At 38.4% G+C, this 27,784-nt stretch overlaps 1 protein-coding gene across 5 annotated transcripts in view; it reads left to right on the top strand.

The window, feature by feature from the left end:
* disc1 (DISC1 scaffold protein) overlaps positions 1–19,547 on the top strand; it is a 54,249-nt gene extending 34,702 nt beyond the window's left edge. For 2 of the 5 annotated variants that reach the window (XM_017308863.1, XM_008430239.2), the window contains 4 exons: positions 4,936–5,179; positions 7,210–7,254; positions 14,214–14,337; positions 17,980–19,547. In XM_017308863.1, the coding sequence (XP_017164352.1) occupies positions 4,936–5,179; positions 7,210–7,254; positions 14,214–14,337; positions 17,980–18,185 (619 nt within the window). In that variant the 3' untranslated portion in view covers positions 18,186–19,547. The other 3 variants (XR_001777323.1, XR_001777324.1, XM_017308864.1) reach the window with 3 other exon arrangements.
* Positions 19,548–27,784: the final 8,237 nt, after the last annotated feature.

Consider the following 27,784-nt stretch of genomic DNA (forward strand, 5'->3'; position numbering starts at 1 on the left):
ACTTTGTGCAGCACTTTGTGATCCTGGTCTGTGAAAAGTGCTATAGAAATAAAGCTTACTTACTTACTTACTTACTGTACTGTACTTCGCATTACGTAGGCAGTGCTTTATTTCTTCCCATTTCCACCTGGTTTTCTGGAAAACAACATGATCCTCTGTGTGGCTTATGGCACGATAAATAAATGTCCTAGTCCAACTTTGTCACCAGTAGATAAACAATCTACTCTCTAACTTCAAAATCTTTTGTTACATTTATTTTCAGGTAATTGTTGGGAGTGCCTGTATTCTTAAGCGATTCCGGTTAATAGTTGGATGTTACGAATACTTTCAGTGTAACAATATATTGATAGAAAAAGAGATGAATGTAAGTTTCAGGCCTTTTTACACATCGTCCCGTTGTAATGCCAATAAATGCGGCCGCCATTGTTCTTTTCCCGTCTGTCACTCCTACCTTTTTAGACCCTCTCTTTTATTTCACAGTGTTATCAACACCTTTTTCACAGCTGGTTGTGTTGGAAATTACATCACTAAGATGAAACACTAACATCCGTTTCTAAAGTGTGAATACCGACTGCAGTTTGTTAGATTTTCCTCGCTCATGTCTGATTTTTCCAGCAGCTGGATTGAATTTTGATTATCGTGGAGGCATTTGGAAAACTGTTTCATTTAAGTTTATTGTGCATTATTTTGGGAGTAGATGTCAGAATATTGGTAGACTGACTGTAAAAAATCTCTGTGTTTTTGAATCTGTATTTTCCAGTTAAAGATTAATCGATTACTAAATTAGTTACTGATTATTTCTGTAATCGATAAATCAGGATTAATGTGATTCATTTCTAGTTTGGATATACAGCTCTGGAAAAAAAAAAAAAAGAAGAGATCAGTTTCTCTGATTGTACGCTCCATAGGTATATGTTTGAGTAAAATGAACATTGTTCCTTTATTCTATGTACTACTGACAACATGCCTCCAGAAATCCAAGCAAAAATGTAGAATTTATTTACAGAAAGTGACAAAAAAAGATGCAGTGCTTTCAGACCTCAAATGATGCAAAGAAAACAACATTTAGAAACAAAAATGCTCATGTTTTGACTCAGAAATCAGTATTTATTGGAAGAACCAGGAGGTTTTCAGTGGGGTTCAGTGCAGTGGACTGTGGACGTAGGTTTTCCATCACCCATTTAGTTTTTAACTCTCAGGGGAAATTGTGTTTGCTTTACATTATTTTCCACCCAAAAGCCAAAAGCTGAGCACAAACTTTGTGCGATTCTTTAATGCACCTTTTTTCACGCTCCAACCAAAACCTGCTTGCACAAGCAGGACGACACCAGAGCCTCTTTGCTCAGCAGTTAGCCCTTGGTATATTTATAGCGCTCCCTCGGCGGCTCTCTGAGCTCAGACGTAACGTCCTCAAGGAGAAAGAGCAGTCCTGTCAGTCTGCGCTCCCTCAGGACAGCTGGGTGTTTCTCCTTCCCCTGACTGGGCCGTCAGAGGCGCAGCACGCCCACACCCTGCCACTGTCAGATGGAAGACCGAGCGGCTGCCACCAATTAACCCCCTGAGTGGGAAGTTCATAGCGACGGGCACCGGGACGCCATCACAACAAGGAGGCTTAGGCACTGATGGGTTTTATGTGAGCTTTGATGCCAGCTCTTCACAGCGAGTCTCGAAGATTTTCTGGCATATTTATATTTCCCAGAAACACATGCACCTCCAGTTGATAATGATTTAGGAAAACGCGTGTAAGCGAGCATGCGTGTGCCTCTCATCTTCAAAAGAAACAAAGGAATAGAAAAAAAATGGCTCAATGGGTGCATCCCCACTATTAGAGGAACTCAGAAACACGAGTGTTGAGTAGAAAATTGGCGAGGGCAGGGAGGTGGGGACGAACAATCTCTCTATTGTCTCTTTGCCAAATGAAGGTTAGAAAACAGCTGAGAGGCGTGCGTTGGCAGGGAACAGAGGTTGGCAGCCTTTTCAGGCTTGCAAAACAAGTGGCATTCAATTTTGGGGGTTGAGACTCTCATCGCTGAGTAGAGAGAGATTTAACAATATCATCTGAGTGCGTTTTGTGTTTTAGTTTGTTGACATACGAAAGAGAAAAAGAGTTTTACACTCTAGGTAAAAAAGGCAATACTTTAGAGGCTTAAACCCAAGTATATTGTGACTAAGAGGATGTTTTTTTTTTGTACATTTGGCTCATCATTTTGAACTCTTCAAAAAATCCTTCTTCCTTTAGGATGGTAAAAATGTCAGTTTGAGTTTAGTTTCGGATTCATTCCTGAGATTAAACTTATTCCTGACATGTAACCCCCTGAGGAAATCTTTGCTGAAAAAACGGAAACATAACATTATCTACATCAAAACCAGGAAGTGTTTGTGATGTTTCAGTAAGAATCAACTTTATTGCTGGTAGCAGATGATGTAGTACCGACATCACACAACGCAGCCCAGTTACTTCTGAGCTGCACATATTTTGGACCAGAAACAGTAAATATGTCCATAAATGTTCAACGTTTGAACAAAAGACTGAGTCAAATACATTGTTGTATATGTTCAGCGTCTCTTTATGTTTTTTTTTTTTTATGTGTAATATGTTAAAGCGAGAATGTGTTTCTATGAAGATCAATGGATATATGTCGTAAAATGTCACCTGCTGGGACTGAAGCCAGCTGGTAATAATTTGTTATCTAAAGGTCACTAAAAGAGGAAGGTGAATACATAAAAGTACTGAAAAGGTCAGGAAGAGACTTCACATCTAAACTGTAGAGGCTGTTTGATTTGAAGCAAAATTGAAAAAGTATAGAAGATTTTCATACTACACTAAATAAAAAGATACCAAACAAGGATAAGAATTACATTTTAAACCATTCATAGCCTCCAGTGTAGCATTAAGAAGTAAAATGGATTGAAAATAATTAGTTTTGCATCTCCAGGTGAGTTTTTTTACTGGTCAGAGCGAGGGATCGTAACACTCAGAGAGCAAAAATCATCTTGTTCTCTTTCATGCTCAGAAAGATGAAGACATCCACTCTCCTTTTTCCCTCCATACCGCCTCTCTTTGAAGCTAAAGGGCAACCTGTCAGGAGCACATTCGCTCTCGTTACATTTCTGTCAGCGTCTCCCAAACCCAAACGACTCCCTCTCCTCCCGTCACTCTTCTGTCGGTGCTTTAATGTGGAGATGCTGTTAAAGATGTCCTTTTACTGCGCTTCTGCTCTCAGATGGTGTGACTGGCTTTAACACAGTCATTTTAGCTTCTCATTATTATTTAATGGTCTTATTAGAGTTGCTTCTTATCAGTGGATCTTATCAGATAAATCCACATCTCCTCGTTTATGCTTTAAATTTATTAAGGGAGCGGTTTTATGTAAAATCAACATCATGTTGTAATGTTATCAAAACCATACATGGAGTGTTGCTTTGATTCTTTCATTCATGTTTGAGAAAAACTTGAACCTCCTGAGACAACCACATATGCAAATCTCCATCACTCAGCTCCTTCAGACTAGCCAGCAGCAATTAGCAAACACCTGGTGGAACGTCACATCTTCTGAGCTCATTATACGAGCTACTTCTCAGTTCCACAATGGTAAAACATTTAAGGGCTAGAGGAGTGATGTTAGCTTCACAAAGAGTTTTTAAAGAGAAAGAGACACCAAATTACAAAGTCAAATTTCTTTGAAGTCATATTTGATGAATATGGCATTTTTTAAAAACAAACTTAAGGCATCAGAGTTATTTGATTGTGCTATAAAATGAAGGAATGTCCCACAGCTACATGTCAAACAAGACGACTGTAGCTTTTATATCGGTATCATACATAAAACTGTTGTGTCTGTTTCTGTAAATTTCACTATAATTTGTAAAAACATAATGCTGTGCAGTACTAAATAACGTTTTCCCGTGTAAAAATACAAAGAAATAAATTGTGAAATGTTTTAACACTTGGCTGGTTTGAACACTAGGTGTTGCTCTTTAGTAAATTAGTGCCATTCATTAAGTGTCTGTCTGTTGCTGCCTGGGGGATTTCTTTTATGGTGTTTCATTTAAATCCAAATGAAAGGAAGAAAATCAAGACATAAACCCTGTTGCAAAGTGTGTATGGCAATTTCCCAACTAGGGGCAAACCTGAGGGCTGATTTTATGGACATAAAATAAAAATACGACCTGCCATAAAAGTGCTATTATACGATTATTGGGCATTTATCCACGTCTCACTGTCCACCAGAAACCTAAACACACTCTGCTGATTGAACACACACAGTTGGATCACCCTTTTATCTATTTTTTATTACTTTGGTGTGAAGAGTAGATGGTGTCTTAATCTACTCATGCTTTGTAAAGGCACTTGACAAAAAAAATAAATTTACTTGCATTACTGATTATAAGTTTTGATACCTTTATTTAGGGGTGCACCGATTTATCGGTGCCAATTTCCTTAATTTTGGGACATCGGTGATCGGCCAATTTTTACATATGAAGCTGATCTTATCCACTGATCTTATCTTGCTTGGCAAAGGTCTGAGAATCAGCCACTGTCTTCTTTTGCTCTCCGGTGAGAAACGTTTGACCGACAGACCGATCTACCAAGTTACGTCTGCACATTTACAATTAACAATAATGACTCCACTGTTGCCAAATCAACAACTTTCTTGCTATATTGAACAACATTACAGTTAAAAAAAATTGGTATCGGTCTAAATCGGATCGGCAGATTAAGCTTTTTAAAACATCGGTAATCGGCCAGAAAACTGCAATCGGTGCACCCCTAGTTTTATTATCTTCCGACAAATGGTAAAACTGTGGGCAGTTTTGGGATTTTTTAAACATCATTAGTTGGGATTTATTGTAACGACAATAAATCAAAAGTCTTATAATGAAAAGAAATAAATTTCTGAAACATTTCGTTCTTTTCTCTCTCTCTCTCTCCAGCTGTGGCTGTCCCGGGTTGGAGCGGATCTGGGAAGCCGACCTGGAAGCGTGTCACCTGTTCCTTCGAGGCCTGCAGCTGCGAACCTCCAGCTGCGGTGGCCCAGATGTGGACGACGCCCCCGATCCAGCGGTTTATACCTCCACCCATCCCTCCACCAAAGAAGAAGAAGACTGCGCCATGCTGACTGCATTAGGAGGCCGCTGGTGTCCTGAGGCCAACTTGCAGAACTCTGAGTTCACAAAGGTAACAGTGAATGTATTGTTACCAACACAACATGCATTATTCATGTACATTCATGCTGCAGCGCATAAGATATATGAAGTTTCTTGAATGTATAAGATCCCCCCTCTCTGGCTTTAAGGCAGGATAGTAACATAACCTACGCTTGCCACCAAGAGGTCAAACTGAAGCACATGTTTTTAGACTCGGCTGCATTTTTTTACATGTAATGTGGTGTGAAGCGTGGCCTCAAATAAAGCACGCCTGCTTTGTCAGCCATCCCACTTGACTGGAGAGGACGTTTTCAGTTCACACCGCTGCGAGAGCCTAAAAATCTGCCGACCGCAGAGAGTCGAGCAGCAGCCTATTAGCCTGTTAGCTCGGAGGCATTTTTGAGGGAGGTGGCCGTTTGGAGATGCCATCAATGGGGTTCATTCAATACACCGCTGAATTTCAGAGTCGGTTTCTACATGTTTACATGTGTTTAGTGTAAAGCAGGCATGTGTGTGAGTTTTTTTTGTAACCCTACCGAGAGGAGAGGTCCCGCCGCCTCAGGGTCGAATCGGACTCGCTCTCTCCTGTTCTCGCCCTTCCCTCCACCCACACGGCCTGATAGATTCATCTGAGGCAGGAACAAAGCCAGCAGTGGAAGAAATAACTCCGACATGTTTTAATCCTTGGCTATTCTGGATTGTGATTTAACCAAAGGTTTTTCTATAATTTTGCTCATTCAGATACGTAACTTCACTGATGCATTGCAACAAGTTTAAATTTCATAATCTTTCTCTGAGAGCATAATATAATCCCTTGCATGTATTAAAACTCATTTATTTTCTTGCACTCTTTAAGCCTTTTTAACTTTTCTTGAACCTGCTATTTGCATCCATTGCGGTACCTTCTGCGTTAATGTTTGCCACTCCCGTCTCCTGCATTTTACAAACTGCATGCAGTCATTTTCTCTGCCTGCTTTGTCTCTCTGTCTTTCTTTTCTTCCAAAAGCCCCCAGGCCCATCATAACGTCTCTCCAACAGCTAAAAAGGTGAGACAGGAAACCATTTCTCTCTTTTTGTGTCAAGGATACTCAGTTTTCCTCTTTCTCTGCAAAAGAAACCCTGAAAGGAAAAGAAAAAAAAATTGTGGCTCATGTTTATGGTAAAGATGTTCAGAAAGTCATCAAATAAATTCATATTTTATGGCAGAATTTTAGACTTAAATGTGGATGTTTTTCAGTAAGGGAGATAAAAATCCTTATTGTTTTGAACCAAACTGCAAGTGTCAAGTACTTTGGTTCCCTGCTATTAATTTCAAATAGGACAACACTTAGTCTAATGTAATATTTCACAAGGTTGGAACACAAAGAGAGAAAGGGATCCTTCACCATTTCTCTTTGCAAAAGATTACTTTTTAATATAGATATTTTGCAAATGAGCCGAATGAATCATGTTTTTTAACTTAAAAAATTCCAGGTGATAGTTTGTGCTTTGCAGTGCGATTTATCTATTTCTTTTGTAAAATATTTGCTTTTTCTGCTATTAACATTCTCCTGTACATTTTCTTAACCCAGTTGCAGTTTTGCCTTCCAGCTGCAATCATACTTTGTTTCCCTGCAGGGTTGGAAATAATCATTTTGTGAATGAACTCTTACTGCTGGTCTGCTGTGTTTACCTGAAAGGAAAAAACGACTAAGGCCTCCGTTTTTAATTAAAACCGCTGATTATTATTTGTTGCCTCTCTTATGAACTTTCCCTTAAGCCACAAACAATACGCCGGCCTGCAAGAGGAACGGTAATTACTTCCCTCCTTAGTGAGGAACGCGCGATTACATATCTTGAATACAAACAATAAAAACCTGAAGCAAAGATAATACAAATATTCGTTTTCCTTTTTTTTTTTTCATTATTATGCTTGAATTGGGGATAAATAATCACGACCTCTTCACAATATGATGATGCTGCACACATGGAGCCCTCAACCGCCATAATTGGAGTTTTAATAATTCATGAGCAGGTTTACGACCGAATGACCTCAACAAACGTTTCCCTCTTTTGTTGCAGAAGCTGGAGGAGTTTTTGTTCTGCATGGAGGAAAACCACCCAGAGGTTGGTATCCTGAACGCTCTCGCTGGATGTCATCGCTGTGATTGAAGTGTGTTGACCTCGGTTGATGCAAAAGAATTCGATAGTTGACTTCAACTTAAACATGACCCATGTCAGATCAATATTTTCTACACGAGAAGCCTTGGCTGCGTTCCCAGACTGCCTTTGGTCTTTATTCATCTGGACGAAGCCGGATGTCTCTTTGCTGAGCTTGTAGTTTCTTTTCAGCACTTTTAAACACTTGTATTGTTTCTTTTAATTATAAACACAAATTTATTCACACCAAATATCAACCTGTACAAGGATTTACTATGTACAGGAAGCTTCATCCATCCATTTTCTTTCACCCTTGTCCCTCAGTGGGGTCAGGAGGGTTGCTGGTGCCCATCTCCAGCTAACGTTCCTGGCGAGAGATGGGGCAACACAGAGACATACAGGACACACAACCATGCACACACACACACTCACATCTAGGGACAATTTAGAGAGGCCAATTAACCTGACAGTCATGTTTTTGGACTGTGGGAGGAAACCGGAGTACCCGGAGAAAACCCACGCATGCACAGGGAGAACATGCAAACTCCATGCAGAAAGACCCCAGGCTGGGAATCGAACCCAGAACCTTCTTGCTGCAAGGCAACAGCTCTACCAACTGCGCCACTGTGCAGCCCTGTACAGGAAGCTTAATTATGCGATTTCAGTTGCAACAGCGTGAAAATTGCCTCCAAAAATACAGTATCCAGGGTACCCGAAAAAACTTATTAAGCCTGGTGCCCGGGGCGCTAGGGCAGTCATCCAGCCGGCGGCCATGTTTTTGAGTTTAAAAAATGGTTAAAGTTGACAGGAAATTTGAAAATATTACTTGATAGTTATTCATCTTTGGAAGATCAATACCTAAACCCCAATTATAAAGTCTTAAAAAAGGCAATCATAAAAAAATAAAAAAAGCAAAACAAAACAATAGTAAGACTGGTGGGGGCACAAGTAAAGCCTGGTGGCCCGCCAGGCTTATAATACACTGAGAGAAACCCAGCTGTTTGTCAAAAGTAGTTTGCTTTTTTTATTTTGTGATTTTGTGTGACCAAAGCAGTGAATAACTGTGAAGTAAAATCCTGTGTGTTATCAAAAATACATTTACAAATAAGATTTAGAGTACATAATGCATTAATTCCTTCTGAGCCAAGTAAAGTTAGAACCACGTTTATGACACAATTACAGCCATAAATCTTTTTTAGATATGTCTCAACCGACTTTGCATATTTAGATAATCAAATTGGTAATCTGAGACTCTGTAATTTAGAACTAGATCTTTCATATACTGGATAATACTGGGATGAAACCCATTTCATTATAGTTCTGGCTCTGTGTTTGGGGACATTGTTCTGGTGGAAGGTGAACTTTTGCTCCAGTTTCAAATCTATTCCAAATCTTTCCCGATTGTCCTTTGTTTACCTCTGTTCGTCTTCAGGTACGGCCAGTTTATGACTCTGCCTGACGAAAAACATTGAAACAGATGTTTTTGATGGTGTGTTCAGGGTGATGTGGAATAATGGACGCAATTGATTTACTACTTAGAACAATTTGATATTTTGTTTAGAACAAAAGGTTCAGTTTTGGTCAAAATGACCATAAATTTAGGTCATGATGGATTGAGCAGAGCTCTGTGAGACGTTCAAAGCTTGGAATATAAAATAACCTTACTTTAAAGCACGGTTGTCAAACTCATTTTCATTTTGGACCATGTCAAAAATCTGAATTTTCTTAAGACCGGTTGTGCCAGAATATGTTGATAAAGCCAATTAAACTGTTAAAGTATTAATAAATAGCGCTTCCTCCAAGATTTTGTGATTCTTTTAGTGGGTTTTGCTATCAAAATTACAGATTTTGTGGTGCCAGTTTAGAAATGTTTGTAAGGAATTTGAATTAATGTGACTTTTTATCACTCGCTTTATCAATTACAGACTATAACTTGACATGAACTAAGTCTGAGGCAGCAGTCAATTAAAATTTTGACCAATTTTGAGAAACTTTGCAGTAAAATCAGTAAAAATTCTTAAAAAAAAAAAAAAAAGAGAACACGTCCAGTTGTTTTTTTGTTTTTTTTTAAATAGTTTTTTGTCTGGAAATGGAAAGCGAGCCGTGTCAAAAACTTTACGGAATGTAAAGTCACAAATCAGCAAGTGCTGCCCCGTTACCTAGCAACCCCAGCAAAGCACAGGCTGTTACCTAGCAACCCCAGCAAACTGAAGCAAAGAGAGTCAAAGGAGCTTGTGACAAATCTCAAATATAGGGCGGGGTAGACTTAATAAACAAACATTTAACAGAATTTTTCTTCAGTTTTTAAAGAATAATAGGTAGACTACAGTGATGTGTGTGAAAAAGAGGTATTAGTTATGAAATGTTCCGCTGTAATTTGTGTTGGTCTATCATATAAAGTCCCACTGTGGGGCTTTTAATATGATAAAATGTGGAAGGGCTCCAGGCAGTTGGATACTTTACATTATGTTTGTATGTCCTTGTGAACTCTTAAATCACTCTGGGTTATAAAATCTGGCTGACATACAAAAAAAAAAAAGATTCAGTCACAATGCATCACTGAGTCAAAGGATCTGATGGCCGTTTAATGGGGCTGGTATCGTTCTCGTCATGGTGTTGTGATAGCTCCGCGCAGGAGCCGGATTCTCTGCTGAGGCGCTGACCTCTTTCTCCTTTCCATAATGACTTTAAGTAAATGATTTCCACTTAGCTGCTGCCAGGCCGCTGCCCTGCTGCCACAATGGAGATTGATTGGTGTGTGAGTGTGGGTGTGTGTGGGTGTTTCAGCCCTCTTATGTTTTCTTTTAATCCCCGCTAATTGTTCCTTTATCAACTCAAGGTCCTCACACGCCCCTCTTCACAGTGGTTCACAACGGCAAACAAGAATTAAACCGAAATGCTGAAGGCTCAATAATTAGCTTTGTTGATTACAAAACAAATCCTGGATCCCGACCAAATAACCTGACTGTTTTATATTTACTTCTAAGCATGGACTATTGTAGCATAAAGTGAATCTTAAAGTTTTAATTCCAAATTTATGTCATCTTAAAAACGAAACAATGATAAGATGCTTCCTAAGTTATTTCCTACATACTTCAACGAGAACAAACATATGTTAGATGCAAGGTTATTGAATTATACAGAGTCTATATTGCATGGAAGGTAAAGAAGATTTAAAAAAATATTTTCTCTCTCTTTTCTTAAGTTTCACCTCAGAATTAAAAGAAATGCAAAATTCAGGTAGCTGCTGTTCCAAGATAAAATGGACCAGAGAAAGACCAGTATTTGTTTACATTTCACAAAATCTGCATTTAAGCCCAGAGTTATTCATTCACGTTGCACTTTAATATACATAGATTTATATTTTAACATGATTCTTCTTATTGGAAGTGATACAAACATTTTAAAATGGCCCACCAAAGAAAATTTGTGGAAAAAGCTAAAGATTAGTTTGATAATAAGGAGACCTTCCAACCTTGGAGCTCATCATAAAATATATAATTCAAATCCCAGTGGAGACCTGCAAAAACCTGCTGAGCAGTTATGAGAAGGGTTTGATTGCTCTAAATCCAATAGATATTTTCCCACTGATTATTGAGAATTGTATCAATGATTCCTAAAATGCCGTATTTTAATAAAACGTAAATATAAACACGTATTTTTCAAAATCGATCCACCTTTTACATATTTCTATCATATTTGTGCTTCTTTATACAAAATTTAATTAATCATAAGTCTAAATCTGCCAGAAGTATGAATAATTTTGGGTGAAACTGTATCTAGTTATAATTAATTTGTTTATTTGTGAAACAATCTTGCTGGCTTTTGCTTAAAGTAGACAAAAAACTTAGATTTTTGTGGCCTGTATTTCTATTTAGACGTGGATCTGAGAGATTCCAGCTTCCTGCACATTAACAGCGTCCACCTTGTCAATCTTTAAACTGGTGTATGAATGTGTGCTTCTGTGTGTGAGTGGATGAATGAGAATAAGTGCTTTTGTGAGTCATTAAGGATAAAAGTGCAGCCCATTTACCATGCATTGATTTTTTTAATACTGCAGTATAAATTACCTGTAAGCATTCACAAGCTTTGACAAATCAATAGCTTTCAAATTCTGCATCTTCCTCCACATATAATTGCCACTTTTCTAATTCCTGAAATCTTCCTGCAATGACTTAATGCATTATACAGAACGTAGATGGTAAATGGATGCATTTCCTAATAACATCTCAGTGCAAATTGAAGATACTACTTAATCATCTGCTACTTAATTTCTTATTTAACACGAATGCAGGAAAGTTTTTTTTTTTTTCCTGAAACCAATTACCTCAAGTGTAACCCCGGCGCAATATAAATTGTTTGTATTGTGCGAATGAGAAGTATCCGGCAGAACAACACCTGGGGGAAGCTGTAAAATTACCTTCTGCTTCTCGTTCATTATTGCTTAAATAATCATACTAAGGCCTGCATAAGTTTGACTACTGAATCCATAAACATTTTCTATCAACTTTATGCAACTTTAAGTGTTTTAATATTAGCACTACCATGGAGAGAGAATTACAGAGACTACAGGTGTATGGTTTTAATTCATTCCTGCAAATAAGCGTCTCACTAAAATCTCATTTATGATGTTTTTCTTTGTTGCATGGACAGTAATTGGTTTGAACACCAATTGGAGCAAATTATAGTCTTTGGATTATGTATTTTTAAACGGTTTGTGTGCAGAGAGAGAAAAATCTACCATTACAGTGCAGAGTCAGAACTATTGGAGACCCACGTTGACTCATTTCTGCCGCGATCCTGGCATTGCATCAAGACAAGCTGGAGGACATATTTGTGCTACTATTTCTCCTCTTAAAATTCCTCAAACATGGAGAATGATATTGTGGACTGATGGTATCTCTTTGCTCAAGTCTTCCTTAATTCTGCAGTTGCATCAGGAATGATATGCTCCCGTTGTCGGGCCTCTTGATGTTTTACGTTTCTTTGGGGTGTTACATCATCCAAAACGAGGTGCGCAATTACAGGCAGAGACCAGATCCAACTTTCTGGTGATTGCTCTGACACCTCAGAGCTGCAGGGAGCTGATATTTTTTACCTGCAGCTATGAGTCAGATTAGGATCCCTGTGTGTTGTTTGAGGAAAAAGTTGGGTTTTTGTGCATGTCTGTGTGTGTTTGTGTTCTCCATGCCTGATAAGTGTTAAGAAACTGGGACACAATGTCTGCAGAGGGGGCGGGTCTAATTATGGCCAGCCATACTCTGAGTGCTCTGTCCTACTGCACTCTGCACCTCCATCAAGCTGCCATCCTTCAAAACACACTCTGTACTGCTGCATTCGCTGCTGCAATGTATAGATACGTTCTGGTTCTTTGGATAAATTTGATATGATGTTGCCAAAACATTTTTATAACAAGGAGCTGGTTCAAAAGGAGATTATTCTGTATATCACTGTTCTTTACTGGTTAAATTAGAAATATAATTAGAAGAAGAAGTCGTCTAAATTTGTGAAACAAGACGTTTTCTCCATGTAATACGTTTATATAATATATTATGTATTATTACAAACTCATATAACAAGTAATTTTCCCTATATCATAAGATATAATGTGTGATAATATGGAGATTATTTAACTTATGACTGAAAACTGTATAATGACCGTAAATCAAATCAACAATATCAATAATTATTGATTAGTTTTTTGCTTTAAATATATAAAATATTGTTGATGTCACTGTTGTTATTCTATCCACAGTTCTCAATCCACACCATTTTTTGTTTTCAAGCAGTTATGAGGCACGGTGGAAAAAACTTAAACTGCTGCAGCTCAAGTTACTCAATAGGTTGTTGCTAGGTAACCAAGGAGTGAGTGGGTTGCTAGGTAACCAAAGAGGGAGGGAGTTGATCCCACCAAACTTGCTTAGTTGACAGTGAGAGATTTAATGGCCAAAGCCTTTTTTCTGCAAACATGTTATATTGATCACGTATCTATTGCAATATATTGTTATTGATTTATTGTTTAGCCCTACTTATAACTAGTACTTTTTAAAATCAAAATTACAGAACAATTGACTTTAAACAAGCTCCCAATAACTTCTCTGTTAGTTTTGTGTCATTTCAAGTGTACTAAGATGTTTGTACTTGAAAATAGACCAAAAATATTTGGTAAGATTTTGTGTTTTTGTAGGCGGTGTGGTTCTGAACGCTTTTTCATGGTCCTGCAGTGCATATTCAGCTGCCAGCTGGAGGTTTACTGGACAAACGGGGTTAAACACAAATCGCTAATGCACTCGTATGTTTCATGCCACAAGCAGTGAGTGACATTTTGTTTTGTCCGCCAATTCAATTTTAATTCAGTTTATTTATATAGCGCCAAATTACAACAAATGTCATCTCAAGGCAAGAAAATGGCCAATAAAACAGTATTGGTCAGTGTTATTGGCCATTCATTCATTGAAAACAGGCAAAATAGCGAACCAAACCATGCCGACCTGTACTGCTCAGTGCACATGAAACAAAAGATGAAATGTTAAAAACTGTGTAAAAATTATTTAACTGAACTTCTCTTTGGCAGCAATAACATCTACATTACTTCAGTTGTAATCTGCTATGCAGACCCTCTGTCTGCGCTGATGAAGTTTCTCTCACCTCTTGAGATCCTGAATGGATTCAAGTGATCATAGCCTGACATATTTTCCGATTAGTTCAATTGATAATCATTTGTTCAATAGTTTTGTTTTACTGTTGTATGTTTTACTTTTTCATACAGTTCACCACAAAACCTTAAGTTGCGTAAGTTACCTCAACATAACTATGACGTTCTGTTGAGGTAATGATGGTTGTGTTTTGGTCTTTTCAGTATCAAACACATATTTCAGAACAGTTTGATTTTTATTTGGTTGTTCTGCCTTTTTTATACCGTCCAGGATGTGTGCAGCGAGGCCGACGCTGCAGACCTGACAGAGCGCTGCGAGCTGATCGGTGACAGACTGATCGCCTTGGAGGACAAACTACAGACGGCTATACTGAATCGGGATCAAGCCCTCACTCATATCCTTCCAGCTCAACCAAAATGTATAAAAATCCTGCGTTTCTTTACGTCTGTCCCTTCGGATCCTCTCAAGGCTTTTTGACTTAAAAGTAAACAGCAAAACCACTCAAACACTGACGGATGTTTGCTTTACCGACTTTACCTTTAAAGGGGAAAAAATGTCATATCTGATTTCATGAATCCATTTTAGGGAGAGAATAAAGGATAGACAGCGATTAGTTTTGAGTTTTTTTTTCCTGGAAGACTGGCTGTGCCAACTGGAAAATGAAATACTAAAAGTCCATGTGAGGTTATTAGAGGGCCGCTGATGTGCGCTGCCATTCACGACGGGCTGAGATTAAAGCGGGCCAATGGGGGCTGGGCCCGGGCAGACAGAGGAATGTCACTGTAATGACTCTGGCGCTGTCATATCTTAACGTCCATCCTCCAGCTGACCCTCCCGTCCTCCCCCTGCTCTCCCTTTCCCCATCTGCCCAATTCCACTTTCTGGGTCTGGCAGAGAGGAAATTACAATATCCGTGATAATGACTCGAATCAAACTGTTCTGGCTGATTACAGGTCACAATACATCATTCTCTGCGCTAATTAGAAAGCTGATTGGAAATAGATTAGTGTGTTTTTCTGGCTCCACCTTTCTCTCCCCTCCTGCTTTTACTAAGTGAGATCATATTTCAGAAGCAAAATGAAGAAAATCTGCCAACTAACAATTATTTCCTCAAACAGTGGACGGGAGATCTTATCTGGACCCAGGTCAGCTGTGATTGAATATTTATTTAACTGTGCCTCTCAACTAATGCACAATAAAACATTTTTATGTGCCTGGCTTTTCTAGTCTGAACAGTACACGGCGTAACATGGCTGGAGCCACAGGTAGCATGGAAGTACAGATAGAAATTTTATTTAATGGTGTCAGCTAGACAATACGACTTAAAAATGTAAAATAGTATAAGCATTTAATATGAGTCAATATCAATAATTATTGATTCGGTTTTTGTTTTAAATATTTGAAATATTGACAAACTGAGGCATGACCTCTCCTGTTTTTCATGCCACGCCTTTGTTGTTTACTTTTAAGTAATTATGAGGCACAGAGGAGAAAGTTGAACCTACTGCTGATTCAACAGCTTGTTGCTAGGTAACCACATGTTACTCAACAGGTTGTTGCTGGGTAACCAAAGAGTGACTGAGTTAGTTCATGCCACCAAACTTTCTTTCGCTTAGAATGCTGTGCAATTCTGGATCAGTGAAATGATTAAATATTTTAATAGTATCATTTTTGATTTATTGTCCAGCCTTAATGAACATTCCATTTTAAAAATTACATACAGACTCATTCAATAAATTAAAAATATTATTGAAAAGTCAATTAGTTTCAGGAACCTTTTCCCTGATTTAACTAAACTATATAGATCAGTGGTTCTTAACCTTTTTTGAGGTACCGAACCCCCCAGTTGCATATGCGCATTCACTGAACCCTTCTTATTCCAACCTACCTCCCACACCCCCGACACACAAAATACTTTGCGGTATTCTGATTTGGTAATGTAATTATATTAGCTGTGAAACCACCCCCACACCACTAGAGGCAGTACCAACCCCGAAAAGATGCGACTAAGGAGCAGATTTAGACTATAGAATTTGGTAAAAACTGTGAGCTTTGCTGAAGTAATTAAAGACAAAAGTTCAAGGTTCAAGTTCAAGGAGTGGAACTCCTTCAATCAGGGCTCCTCCACAGCACTAATTAGCTAAGCAATGTAACGTGATCCTCTGGAGCAAGTGATGGCAAAGCGGGGCGTCATCACGACTTTACACAAGTGTGTCTTTACCTCCGCGGCAGAGGCTCCGCCGAACCCCTGAGACCGACTCATCGAACCCCTGGGGTTCGATCGAACCCAGGTTAAGAACCATTGATATAGATGAAAGAACAAATAGATGCTTGGAAGTCTTTATTTCTGTTGATGATGATTTCCTGCTTACAGTTTATAAAACACTGACATTTAAAATTAGAATATTACAGAAGACCAATTAAAAACAATTTTTAAAATCAAAAATGTGGGCCTAAAGATGATTTATCATGCAAAAAAAATGACATTTTGGAAGTCTTTATACTTCAATTTGGGTCTCAACTGCTTCTAAAATCAGCCAAATAACTTTTTTTGGTGTCTGAAAAATGATCAGTTTCAAAAACTTCTGGGCAATGCACCGTTACCTAGCAACCCCAGTAAAGCCAGCCCCTCACCTAGCAACCCAAGCTGAGCTCCAGGACGTTTGCTCAACTGGCTTTACGACTTTATGCGATGTACAATGGCTGCTGAAGAAGCCAAATATTTTGTTGTTGACTTTCCATCTAGAAACCACTTGCTGCATTCTTGTTGGATGTGCAGGAGGCTCCACCTCTACTTTTCAAAGACGTACAGTCGTATAATTGCGCATCTGTTTGCAACCATTTTTATGTGGGGGAGTGGAGTGGCGGTGTGGCTAACAGCAGCTTATTTAAATTTAAAGTGACAAGACGACCTAAAACAACTCATAGGCAAATCATAGAATGACTTTGTCCAAAGAAAAAGTAATGAACATGTTTTGTATAGCTTATAAACGTATCCTAACATGTTCAAGGAAGCATAATTGGTTACCTTTAATTAAGTATGCTCAATTATGCTCAATACCTGCTTAAAGGTTGTTATTTCCAAATGGTATTTTTGATCTAGACTCATTAGGATGTATATTCTAATTAACTGAGTGCGATTGTAGATGTCCATGTTGTTAATCTGAAGTGTTTGGGGTCAGTCCGCGCTCCTCCATCACGGGCGGCGTACCAATGCAGACTGGCAGGTGGAAACGTACAAAGACTGACCTGCTTCTTTCCACCTCTCTGTTCCCATGTCCTCATGCGTCATTAATTTCTCATAGCAAGAACTCGCTGCACTCTGCAGTTGTGTGGTGGACTCCTGAGTACAGAGAAGATGCAGAAATTGATGAGAAACTGTACTGCCCGTGATGTCGCGGTTACCATAGTAACGGTAAGATCAAACCAGCAGACAGTACGGGTCTTAATTGGAGCCCTGCTCTCAATAACAAGAGGTTGCATGAAATGAGGACACGTTTCTCCATCCTGTTTGGACAGAGTTGCCTCTAAAACTTGTGTCTAATTTTTTGTAGTATTTATGATCTTTTTTGGTTAATTATAAATAAGGATGTCTGAAAAAGTTAAATAAGCCATCGTGCTCCGTCTGCTCCTCCGTTACGGCAATCCCTTTGCTTTGCAACTCAGTGTGGACGCTCACGGTTAATTTACGTTTCCAAGCAGATTAAACATTCCCTCCACTGCCGCCTGCTTCTTTACCGTTTCATCAATGGTTCATGAATAATCTAACTGGGCAATCTGCTTGCATGGCTGCAAAGTTTAGATGGGCTCATAAATAGTGAATTAAAGAGGGTTAAAGTGGGGATAACTTGATGATCTGTCCCAGTAATCTGTTGAAAATTGATGGCTTTATTGGGCAGTGGCTGTCCCAAACCATTACTGTTAATAGTGTTGCATTTCCCCTGACATTTTGTCTGCTAGTGTGTTTTTTTTTTCCTTTTACATACTAATGTGCATTACTCAGAAACATCAGATTCTTCCCTAACCATCTCTGCACAGTGTTTGGAAAAAGAAGTTCAGGAGGTGAAATCCACCTTACAGCGCATGCTAACGCAGCTCCAGGTAGAAGAACAGCAGGAGGACGACACTGATGTGTCGGATGAGCTGGTGAAAGACGAAACTTGGGTGAAAGTAAAGGCAGAAGAAGAAGAAGATGAGGAAGAAGAAGAGGACCAGTACTTCAGTGACAGCTGGGATATTTGAGATAGACAGTTGTAGAGTTTTGGGAGCGCGTACGCTAGCGGCTTGATGAGAGCGTTGATGTGACCTCAAATCAGTTTACTGTACAGCTTTGCAACTAGCTTATGTGCTGTTATATACTTCTGAAAGTATAAACTTTATACTTTTATACAGGTTTAAATTCAGTGAACCCCGCTGCAAAACATAGAACCTTACCTAAACTAAAACTCCACTGGCAGATTATTTAATAATCTAGCACTTTTTTCATCCATATTAATGAATTACTGACTTAATACAAGCTTTTGAAATGTTGCTTATTATTTAGATTTGTCCCGTTGAAATACTTGATAGGATTTTGTGTTTTTGCAGAACTTTTTCACATTTTTTCATGTTACAACCACAAACCTGTGTGTATTTTACTCTGGGTTTTATTTGCTAAACCACCACACACTATTTATTATAAAAGCAACACCTTCTTTAAATCTGTACTGCAACCTCTTGAATTAACAGCTTTTGCCATTTGTGTTTTATCTCTCCCAGCTCTGCACATCTGGACTCTGACTTTTTAAAAAACTTTCTTTGCCGATATCTCAAGCTCAGTTACATTTCATGGAGCGAAGCTCTAAGCATAATTTTTTAAGTTTTACTACATATTCTAAAATGGATTTTGGTTCGGACTTTTAGATCCCATTTTGATCTAAACCATTCGATTATAGTTTTGACTATAATCGAATAGTCAAAACTATTGACTATTCGATCAATAGTCAATATTAAGTTATTGTCTTTTACACTGACAATAAAAGAAAATATTAAGTATTTTTGGTCTTGTTTCTAAAGCAAAAATCTTAGTATTCTTGAAATAAGACAAAACTATAAGATATAGGAGTTTGTTTTAAGTCAATAATAATTCCTTATTTTTGATTAAAAAGTACTAGATATAAAAAGGGTAAAAAATATCTACTGTAGGAATTGGGTTTAGGGATAAATCTCAACTTTAAACCTCTCTAGATCTTTATCACTGTCGAATAATTAAACAATTTGTGGTTCTAATGTGAAATTGTGTAAAAATGTCCAAGGAGAATCAATGCTTTTACCAATGTAAACTGAAAAATATTAAGGATTTTGAAGGATAAAATATGTTTGTAAGACACATTCCAGTTTCTTAAACCACTTTGGATGTTTTTTGAGGACCAATTTTGTGACATTTTGTTTTTATATGAATTTGTAGTGTTAGTTTTAATTCTGCAGTCCAGCAGAGTCGGAGCAGTTTGAAGAGTATTTAACGTCTGGACTCGATGCTGCCATGGACAATCTGAACACTTTTTACTGTTAACTTGTTTGTTTTTTTGCACACAAACTAAAAGTTATTTTAACATCAGAAAACTACTTTTTCCTGTGTTTTCCCTGTATTTGCACATAATGGTGTTCATTGAGGAACTAATTTTTGTGGTGCTACAAAATGTGAGTTAACTTAAAACACTTTATTTTACACTTTGTGTGGAAAAATGCAATATTTAGGTTTTTTTTTTAAATGCAAGACATGTTCTGAAAAATAAAAATGTAAAAATTCCTCGTCATTTGATTTATTGGTGCAATTTTACTTCAAAATGCACTTAAAGACACGACTCCTTCATCTACAGACCAGTTTGAAGTCACTATACGAGACTTCATATTTATTCCTAACAGCGTCTTACTAATTACATCACGTTGCTTTCAGCCTAATGTTGCGTCCTGCTGTTTTCTTCATGGATTAAATCATGGCCCCCTCCGGTGAGTCGGGCGCTCTGCCAGGCGAGTGAGGGCAGCGGTGACATGTAGGAGACATCAGTACGTTAATACGTGAACTCTTTAGGGGATACATGGCTTTCTATTGTTATCTCACCTCAGCAGCAGCTCTGTGGCTAATTGGTAGGCAGACGCACAGAGGAAGTGGTTCTGTTTGGACTCCCATCTCATTCTGGGTTGGTTGTTCTACCATCCAGCACCCTGGGCTGTAAACACAGCTGAGTGCTCAGGGCTTTTTGTTTTCTCTTCTTCTGCAACAGCAGAACACAACGTGCCGTTCTCACGTCTCTGCCAGGTTGCCGAGCTCATGCCTGGCCAGAAGTCTCCACATCTACCCGCTTCAGGCAGCGTGTTAAGATCTGGAGCCCTGGCACAGCGCGCCTTCGTGCCAGACACCCCCACCTCATAACAAAATCTGAGCCTGCGCCACACTGTGCTCCACGTGGCAACACGGCTCATAAAATGACCACAAAGAAACACGCAGATGGTTTTCAGCAGGCGGAAATGGCTGGGTGAGGTGTTTCTTAATGTAAAACGAAGCGCCACGCAGCGTCAGGGCCTTTATTGCTGCAGTCTGGTTGCCACGATGTTGGGCAGCGTTTTGTGAAGTGGATCACTTGTCTAGTCTTTGTCCCTCAAAATGCCATCTGGTTTGGCCTTTTCTCTTCATAACTGTCATATTTTAAACGTTTAGATGTCACTAAATTAAAAAACGCAGCTCATTGTTTAACGACCTCTTATGTTGTTCAAGCTTCATTGTTTTTGCGTTCTTCAGTTTTAAAGTTATCTGATGACCAAATATGAGTTCCTTTAAATCACAGATTCTTTCTCTGACATGGGGTTCTGTTAGAAAGTCTAAAGCAGGCAGTATCTAACCTGCAGTAGACTCTTCAAAAAGGTTACTCATTCACAGTTTTCATTTACAATTAAGGGTTTTTGTGGAAAAAAACCAAACAAACAAAAAAAAACAAGTAAAATATTTGATTAATATGCAAGTTACATAAAAAATAGGGCTGGGAGATAAAGTCGATTTTATTAATTTGAATTTTTGTTTTTTGATTATTTAACTCTTGGAAAATAAGGATTCTTTTCCCAGGGCTGCACAGTGGCGCAGTTGGTAGAGCTGTTGCCTTGCAGCAAGAAGGTTCTGGGTTCGATTCCCAGCCTGGGGTCTTTCTGCATGGAGTTTGCTTGTTCTCCCTGTGCATGCGTGGGTTTTCTCCGGGTACTCCGGTTTCCTCCCACAGTCCAAAAACATGACTGTCAGGTTAATTGGCCTCTCTAAATTGTCCCTAGGTGGTTGTGTGTTTCTGTGTTGCCCTGCGACAGACTGGCGACCTGTCCAGTGTGACCCTGCCTCTCGCCCGGTACGCTAGCTGCAGATAGGCACCAGCACCCCTCCTGACCCCACTGAGGGACAAGGGTGTAAGAAAATGGATGGATGGACTCTCCTGTAAACAAACAAACAAAAAAAATCTGTGAAATTGACTGTAGAAATTCTCAAATTTATCTGGTAAAATTTAGGATGTACCATATTCTGAACTTTTGAATGTCAAAATTCATAATTTAAAATTCTAAATACACTGCTGATAAAAATAAAGGGAACACTTAAACAACACAATATAACTCCAAGTAAATCAAACTTCTGTGAAATCAAACTATCCACTTAGGAAGCAACACTGATTGACAACGGGGACCCTCGTCGGGTCAATCAGTGTTGCTTCCTGAGTGGACAGTTTGATTTCACAGAAGTTTGATTTACTTGGAGTTATATTGTGTTGTTTAAGTGTTCCCTTTATTTTTCTGAGCAGTATATTTACCATATTTCATAATACAATTGATTCTAGAACTTACCGTATTCTAAAATTTAGAGATTTAGAAATTTTACAGCAAAATTGACTATATTTAAATTTTAATGTAAATTTAAATCTAGTAAAAACTAAATGTATTAATTTATATGGTAAAATTCTGGCAACCACAGCTGCTGGCATTTTTTAAAATTTGGTTTATTTATTTATATTTTACAGTGTAGTTCAGAGTGATGTCAGCAAAGCCAAGGCCGCCATCTTATTTGACCTGCATATTTTACAGCTGTTGTTTATTAGCTCTTTGAATTCTGGTACAATGAAGGTCAGGCTGCAATTTTTATTTTCTAAAGTAATAATTTCATGAGTACGCCAACACAAAAATTAAACAATTTAAATGAGGAATGTCGACCATCTTGTGAAATATTATAAAAACACTTAACAGAAATAAATCCGAATCAAATTATCATCTGCAGGACTTTATTTCTAAGAAGGAAGCAAACAAACTGAGCTGTTTTATTCTGAATAAAACAGCTTTCTTGTAATTTTTAGGATGTTTTTTCTTATAAAATAGTGTATTTATTCTGCTAATATGATTCTTGTAGCCTGCTCCTAACATGTCAATGTTCAACTTGCAGAAGGGATGATTGAAGTAAAACCCACTTTTGAAAATATTTTTCATCTTTTATCATTTCTTTTTTTTTTTAGAAATGAAAGCAAGAATCCCCCCCCCCCAAAAAATGTAAACTGGATCTAAACTGTAAAAAATATTTGTTTTTATTTATTTTTAAACCATATCGACTAGCCCTACACAAAAATGTAACATTTATTTTTGCTTCCTCTGCTCTTCCTGCAGATTTTCTCAAGATGTTGCTTCATCCAACAACAAACAATTCTGTAAATTGTTTTATTGTGTGTGTGTGTGTGTGTGTGCGTGCGTGTGTGTGTGTGTGTGTGTGTGTGTGTGTGTGTGTGTGTGTGTGTGTGTGTGTGTGTGTGTGTGTGTGTGTGTGTGTGTGTGTGTGTGCGTGTGTGTGTCTCCTTTTCTTTCAGTTCCTTAGAGATTTCTGTAATTTAAACCTGACACATTTTCCCTTTTATCGTGCGGGTGACTTCATGTCTGATTTTCATGAGAGGTGATTCAGTACCAGGTGAACCTGCTGCTTTAGAGACAATGTATCTCTGCCAAACTGGGCATTTATTTCATTTTTCTCTGTAGTTTCAAGAATCTAATTTAAAGTTATTCTCCCTTTTGTCTCCGCCGCTGAATAAATTTACAAGATTAGTTTAAAATAAGAGAAACCCCTCAGGAATTAAACATTTTAAATAATTTAAATGGAGCTTTTCCTAATTCAAACTGCATTTTCTCTCTCAGATCAGTAAAAGACATAAGGGGGAAAAAATACAGCCGGAAATTGCATTGCCCTTAAAATGTAACACTGATGTTTAAAATCAAACTCAATTATAAAAATTGCCCTGAGGAAATAACCAAAGTAACAAGAATTGGTTTGAATTATTGTGTGGAAATCATGAATTTAACATCATAAACTCAGACACATACATTAAGATTTTACTTTGTATTTAAAGGCTGACACGGCTAAATCTGTATTAGTTTGCACGTGACGTCACCGTAGCATTGATGCGCACATGCGCGTTACCACAAGGTAGGACGGATTCATGGGTAGCACGCATAAAACGGAACACCGGTTCCGCCATGACGCATGAGCTCCTGTAAAGCCTGTTAAAAAAACGCCCATGTGGTGGCCTAATATCGCTTTTATTAAGTCGATTTTGCAGTAAAAATGGTCACAAGGTGCAGAGAAAGACGAGGGTGAAAACCAAACGTATCATTTTACTGTATACCTTTTAGAGCAATGGATAGCAGCCGTTAATCATAATGACTGTCAGACTTTGGTGTAACCGCGGATTTGCAGCGACAACTTTTTATAAGGTAAGACGATTAACATTCATAAATTTTATAAGTAAGTATGGTTAGAAAGATGTGAAATATTGGCATTGTGGCGAAGATACCGTAACCAAAACACTGGTTAGCATCTCGGCTTTTGCACGTTTTAATGCTGCTCCGGTTTAAGCAGTGGTGGGAAGTAACTAAGTACAAGTATTTCGTTACTGTACTTAAGTACAATTTTCGTGTATCTGTACTTAAGTAGATTTAATAATGGACACTTTCTACTTTTACTCCACTACATTTTACAGTAAGTATCTGTACTTTCTACTTCACTACATTTCTACAAAAGAGTCGCGTTACTCGTTACATCCAAGTCGCGTTGCTAATTTTTTCCGTTAAAATGTGAAGTTCAGGGACTTAAGGTGGCGCCATAAAATCCGAGCAATAACTTATGTGTCTGTTGTCACCCATCGCCTCCCCCTTTACTTGCGCGGAGCTCCAAGACATGCGCAGTGGTTTCCTCTGAGCGGGAGGAGATGTCTGTCTAATCGTCAGTAATATAATAGCGCTGCATAAATTGATATGGCGACATGTAAAATCAGCAGCTCTTCGCTTTCACAGACGGTGGGGACTTACTCCAACTTTTAGTGTCACTTGGAAAGGAAAGCTTAAAGAAAGGTAAGCTCCGTGGACGTGTTGCTAGCAAAGCTAGCTGTACAGAGACACGTGTTGCATCTGCGATGAAAAAAAGTTGTCACTCATGCGCTGAATTATTGTGTGGAGGTGTTGACTGAGGTGTCGCAAATATGGGACAATGCTGGTACCAAAATGCAATATAGTGATATGACATTCAGGAACGATCCGATTCTTCTGGATGGATCTTTATTGATTAAATTTATTTCAGCTCTAAGTATTTAGCTTTTTTTATGGGAATGTGGATCTTTCAGATCAATTTGAGAAGCAATTTTGATAGGTAAAAGTTCATTTTTTTGTGTCACGTAGCGCGGTGTGCTGGTCTCGACTTGGTCTTGGGTAGGTGGTCTTGACTACAACACTGCTACTGGCTCCTTGGTTGTCTGTCCTCTCCCACCCACCTTCTTTCCATCCCCTTTYTGTTGGATTKCTTTAAAAATAAATGCCACTAGTGACAAAAAAAGTGAAGTTCATGTTATGTTAGGACAGGAGACGAGATGTTTCCATCCCTGAAATTATGATGCATAGAATCACATATCTAAGTCTAAACCATGTTACAGAGTAAACACAATAAAAACATGCTTTATCTGTGGCATTGTTAATTAAAATGGCACATTTCTAACGTATTAAAATTAAATACAATCGGTACACTTAATGATATTAGCAATTAGGTGTTAATCAACAAGTACTTTTACTTTTAATACTTAAGTATTTTTAAAAGCCAGTACTTTTTTACTTTTACTTAAGTACAAATGTTAATGTGGTAGTCTTACTTTTACTTGAGTACATTTTTGTCTGTGTATTTGTACTTCTACTTAAGTACATTTTTTGAGTACTTTCTCCACCACTGGGTTTAAGGGGAAATTATTTTTATGATTCATATAAATCATGTGGCGTGAATTCAGGCAACGTCGGTAATTTGATCAACACATCAGAAGGGATGAAGTATGGCCCGGTTTCTAAGCTAGCTATTTCCAACTTTTGTAAATACCGCTGTCACCAACCAGTGTGTTATGTTCAAAGGCAAATTAGCTCGACTCGGACGAGTAAAAACCATGAATAAACTGGAAAAAACAACTTCGGAAAACAATTTCAGTTTCTATGTTCAATACTGGGTCCATAACTTCCGACACCGCGGTAAAGCTAGCCGGCTCTACGTCCAGCCGGCCCAGCACACGATATACAAGTGTGCGGTAGCTCAAGACATTATGGTACACCCATTTACGTGCTGCTTTCACAATAAAGGCGCACATCCGGTCCATGTTTGAGCTACTCAAAATAGGTTTCCAGGCGCTGCATTTGAAAACAGAAAATAATAAATGCTGAAAAACGAATGCAAAATAAAAACTAAAATCTCTCTCTCATATATATATATATCAGAAAGTGGCAACAAGATCTGATGTATAATTTCAAAATAAAAGCATGTCAAAAAAGTAATTTTTTATCTTTTCCCCCTAAGATGCCATCCCCATTGCTGAGAAACTCTCTGTTTCCAAAGACTGCTACCATTTCAGAGTGACACCTCTAGAACAGAACCTGAAAGTGGCAACTAGATCTGATGTGTAATTTCAAAATAAAACACTATTCAAATAGTACTTTGTATCTTTTCTCTCTAAGTTGCTGTGCCCATTGCTGAGAAACACTCTGTTTCCAAAGACTGCTACCACTTCAGAGTGACAGAAGGACACCTCTAGAACAAAACCTGAAAGTGGCAACTAGATCTGATGTGTAATTTCAAAATAAAAGCCTGTCAAAAAGTCCTTTTTTATATTTTTTCCCTAAGTTGNACTGCTACCACTTCAGAGTGACAGAAGGACACCTCTAGAACAAAACCTGAAAGTGGCAACTAGATCTGATGTGTAATTTCAAAATAAAAGCCTGTCAAAAAGTCCTTTTTTATATTTTTTCCCTAAGTTGCCGTGCCCATTGCTGAGAAACACTCTGTTTCCAAAGACTGCTACCACTTCAGAGTGACAGAGGGACACCTCTAGAACAGACAAGGAATGCCACTGCCAAGGAAATAACAGCATGGACTCAGGAATACTTCCAGAAAGCATCATCAGTGAACACATTCCACCGTGCCATCCGCCGCTGCAGCTGAAACTCTACAGTGCAAAGAGGAAACTATTTCTAAGCTCCACAAGCTCAGCCGTTTGCACTGGGCCAGGAGTCATTTAAAATGGAGTGAGGCAAAATGGACGACTGTTCTGTGGTCAGATGAGTCTCGATTTGAAGTTCTTTAAGGAACACTGGGACGCCATGTCATCCGGACCAGAGAGGACAAGGATAACCCAAGTTGTTATCAAAGCTCCGTGCATCACTGATGGTATGTGGTTGCATGAGTGCTGGTGGCCTGGGCAGCTTGCATGTCTGGAAAGGCTCCATTAATGCAGAGAACTATGCTCAGGTTCTAGAACAACATATCTAGACGTCATCTCTTTCAGGGAAGACCCTGCATTTTTCAACAACATGATGCCAGACCACATTCCGCAGCAATCACAACATCATGGCTACATAGGAGAAGGATCCGGGTACTGAAATGTCCAGCCTGCAGTCCAGATCTTTCACCTGTACAGAACATTTGGCGCATCACAAAGAGGAAGGTGCCACAAAGAAGGCCCAAGACGATTGAACAGTTAGAGGCCTGATGGGAGAGTTGTCCTATTTCTAAACCTGAGAAACTGGTCTCCTCCGTCCCCAGACATCTGTTGAGTGTTGGAAGAAGAAGGGGAGATGCTACACAGAGGTAAAAATGGTCTTGTCCCAACTTTTTTGGGATTTCTTGACGTCATGAAATTTTGAAAAATATTTTTCCCTTAATGATACATTCTCTTAGTTTAAAGTTTGGATCTGCCATGTATGTTCTATTGAGAATAAAATATTAGATGTTGGCACCTCCACATCATTGCATTCAGTTTTTATTCACAATTTGTTTAGTGTCCCAACTTTTTTGGAATCTGGTTTGTATATACTGTATGCAGTATTTATATATAGCGATAGAAAGATGGATAGATACATAGATAGATAGAGATGGATATAACAGAAAAATTTGCATATAAATAAGGTGATTGAGGTAAACCCGAAATGACGAGTGAGGCAGCTCTTCACTACATTTTCTACTTATTTTTGAATATAAACGTAAAAATGTCTTATTTTAAAAGGTTTTAATTTTGAAATTATATATCATATGTGTTTGATATTTTCTGGTTGTCTTCTAGAGGTCTCCCTCTGTCATCCAGAAGTGAGAGAAGTCACTGGTAAAGTTTTTCAGCAATGAGCACGGCAACTTAGGGGAAAAAGATAAAAAATGACTTTTTTGACAGCCTTTTATTTTCAAAATTACACATCAGATCTAGTTGCCACTTTCAGGTTCTGTTCTAGAGGTGTCCCTCCGTCACTCTGAAGTGGTAGCAGTCTTTGGAAAAAGAGTT

The sequence above is a fragment of the Poecilia reticulata genome, linkage group LG15, assembly GCF_000633615.1.
Source record: "Poecilia reticulata strain Guanapo linkage group LG15, Guppy_female_1.0+MT, whole genome shotgun sequence".
Lineage (NCBI taxonomy): Eukaryota > Metazoa > Chordata > Actinopteri > Cyprinodontiformes > Poeciliidae > Poecilia > Poecilia reticulata.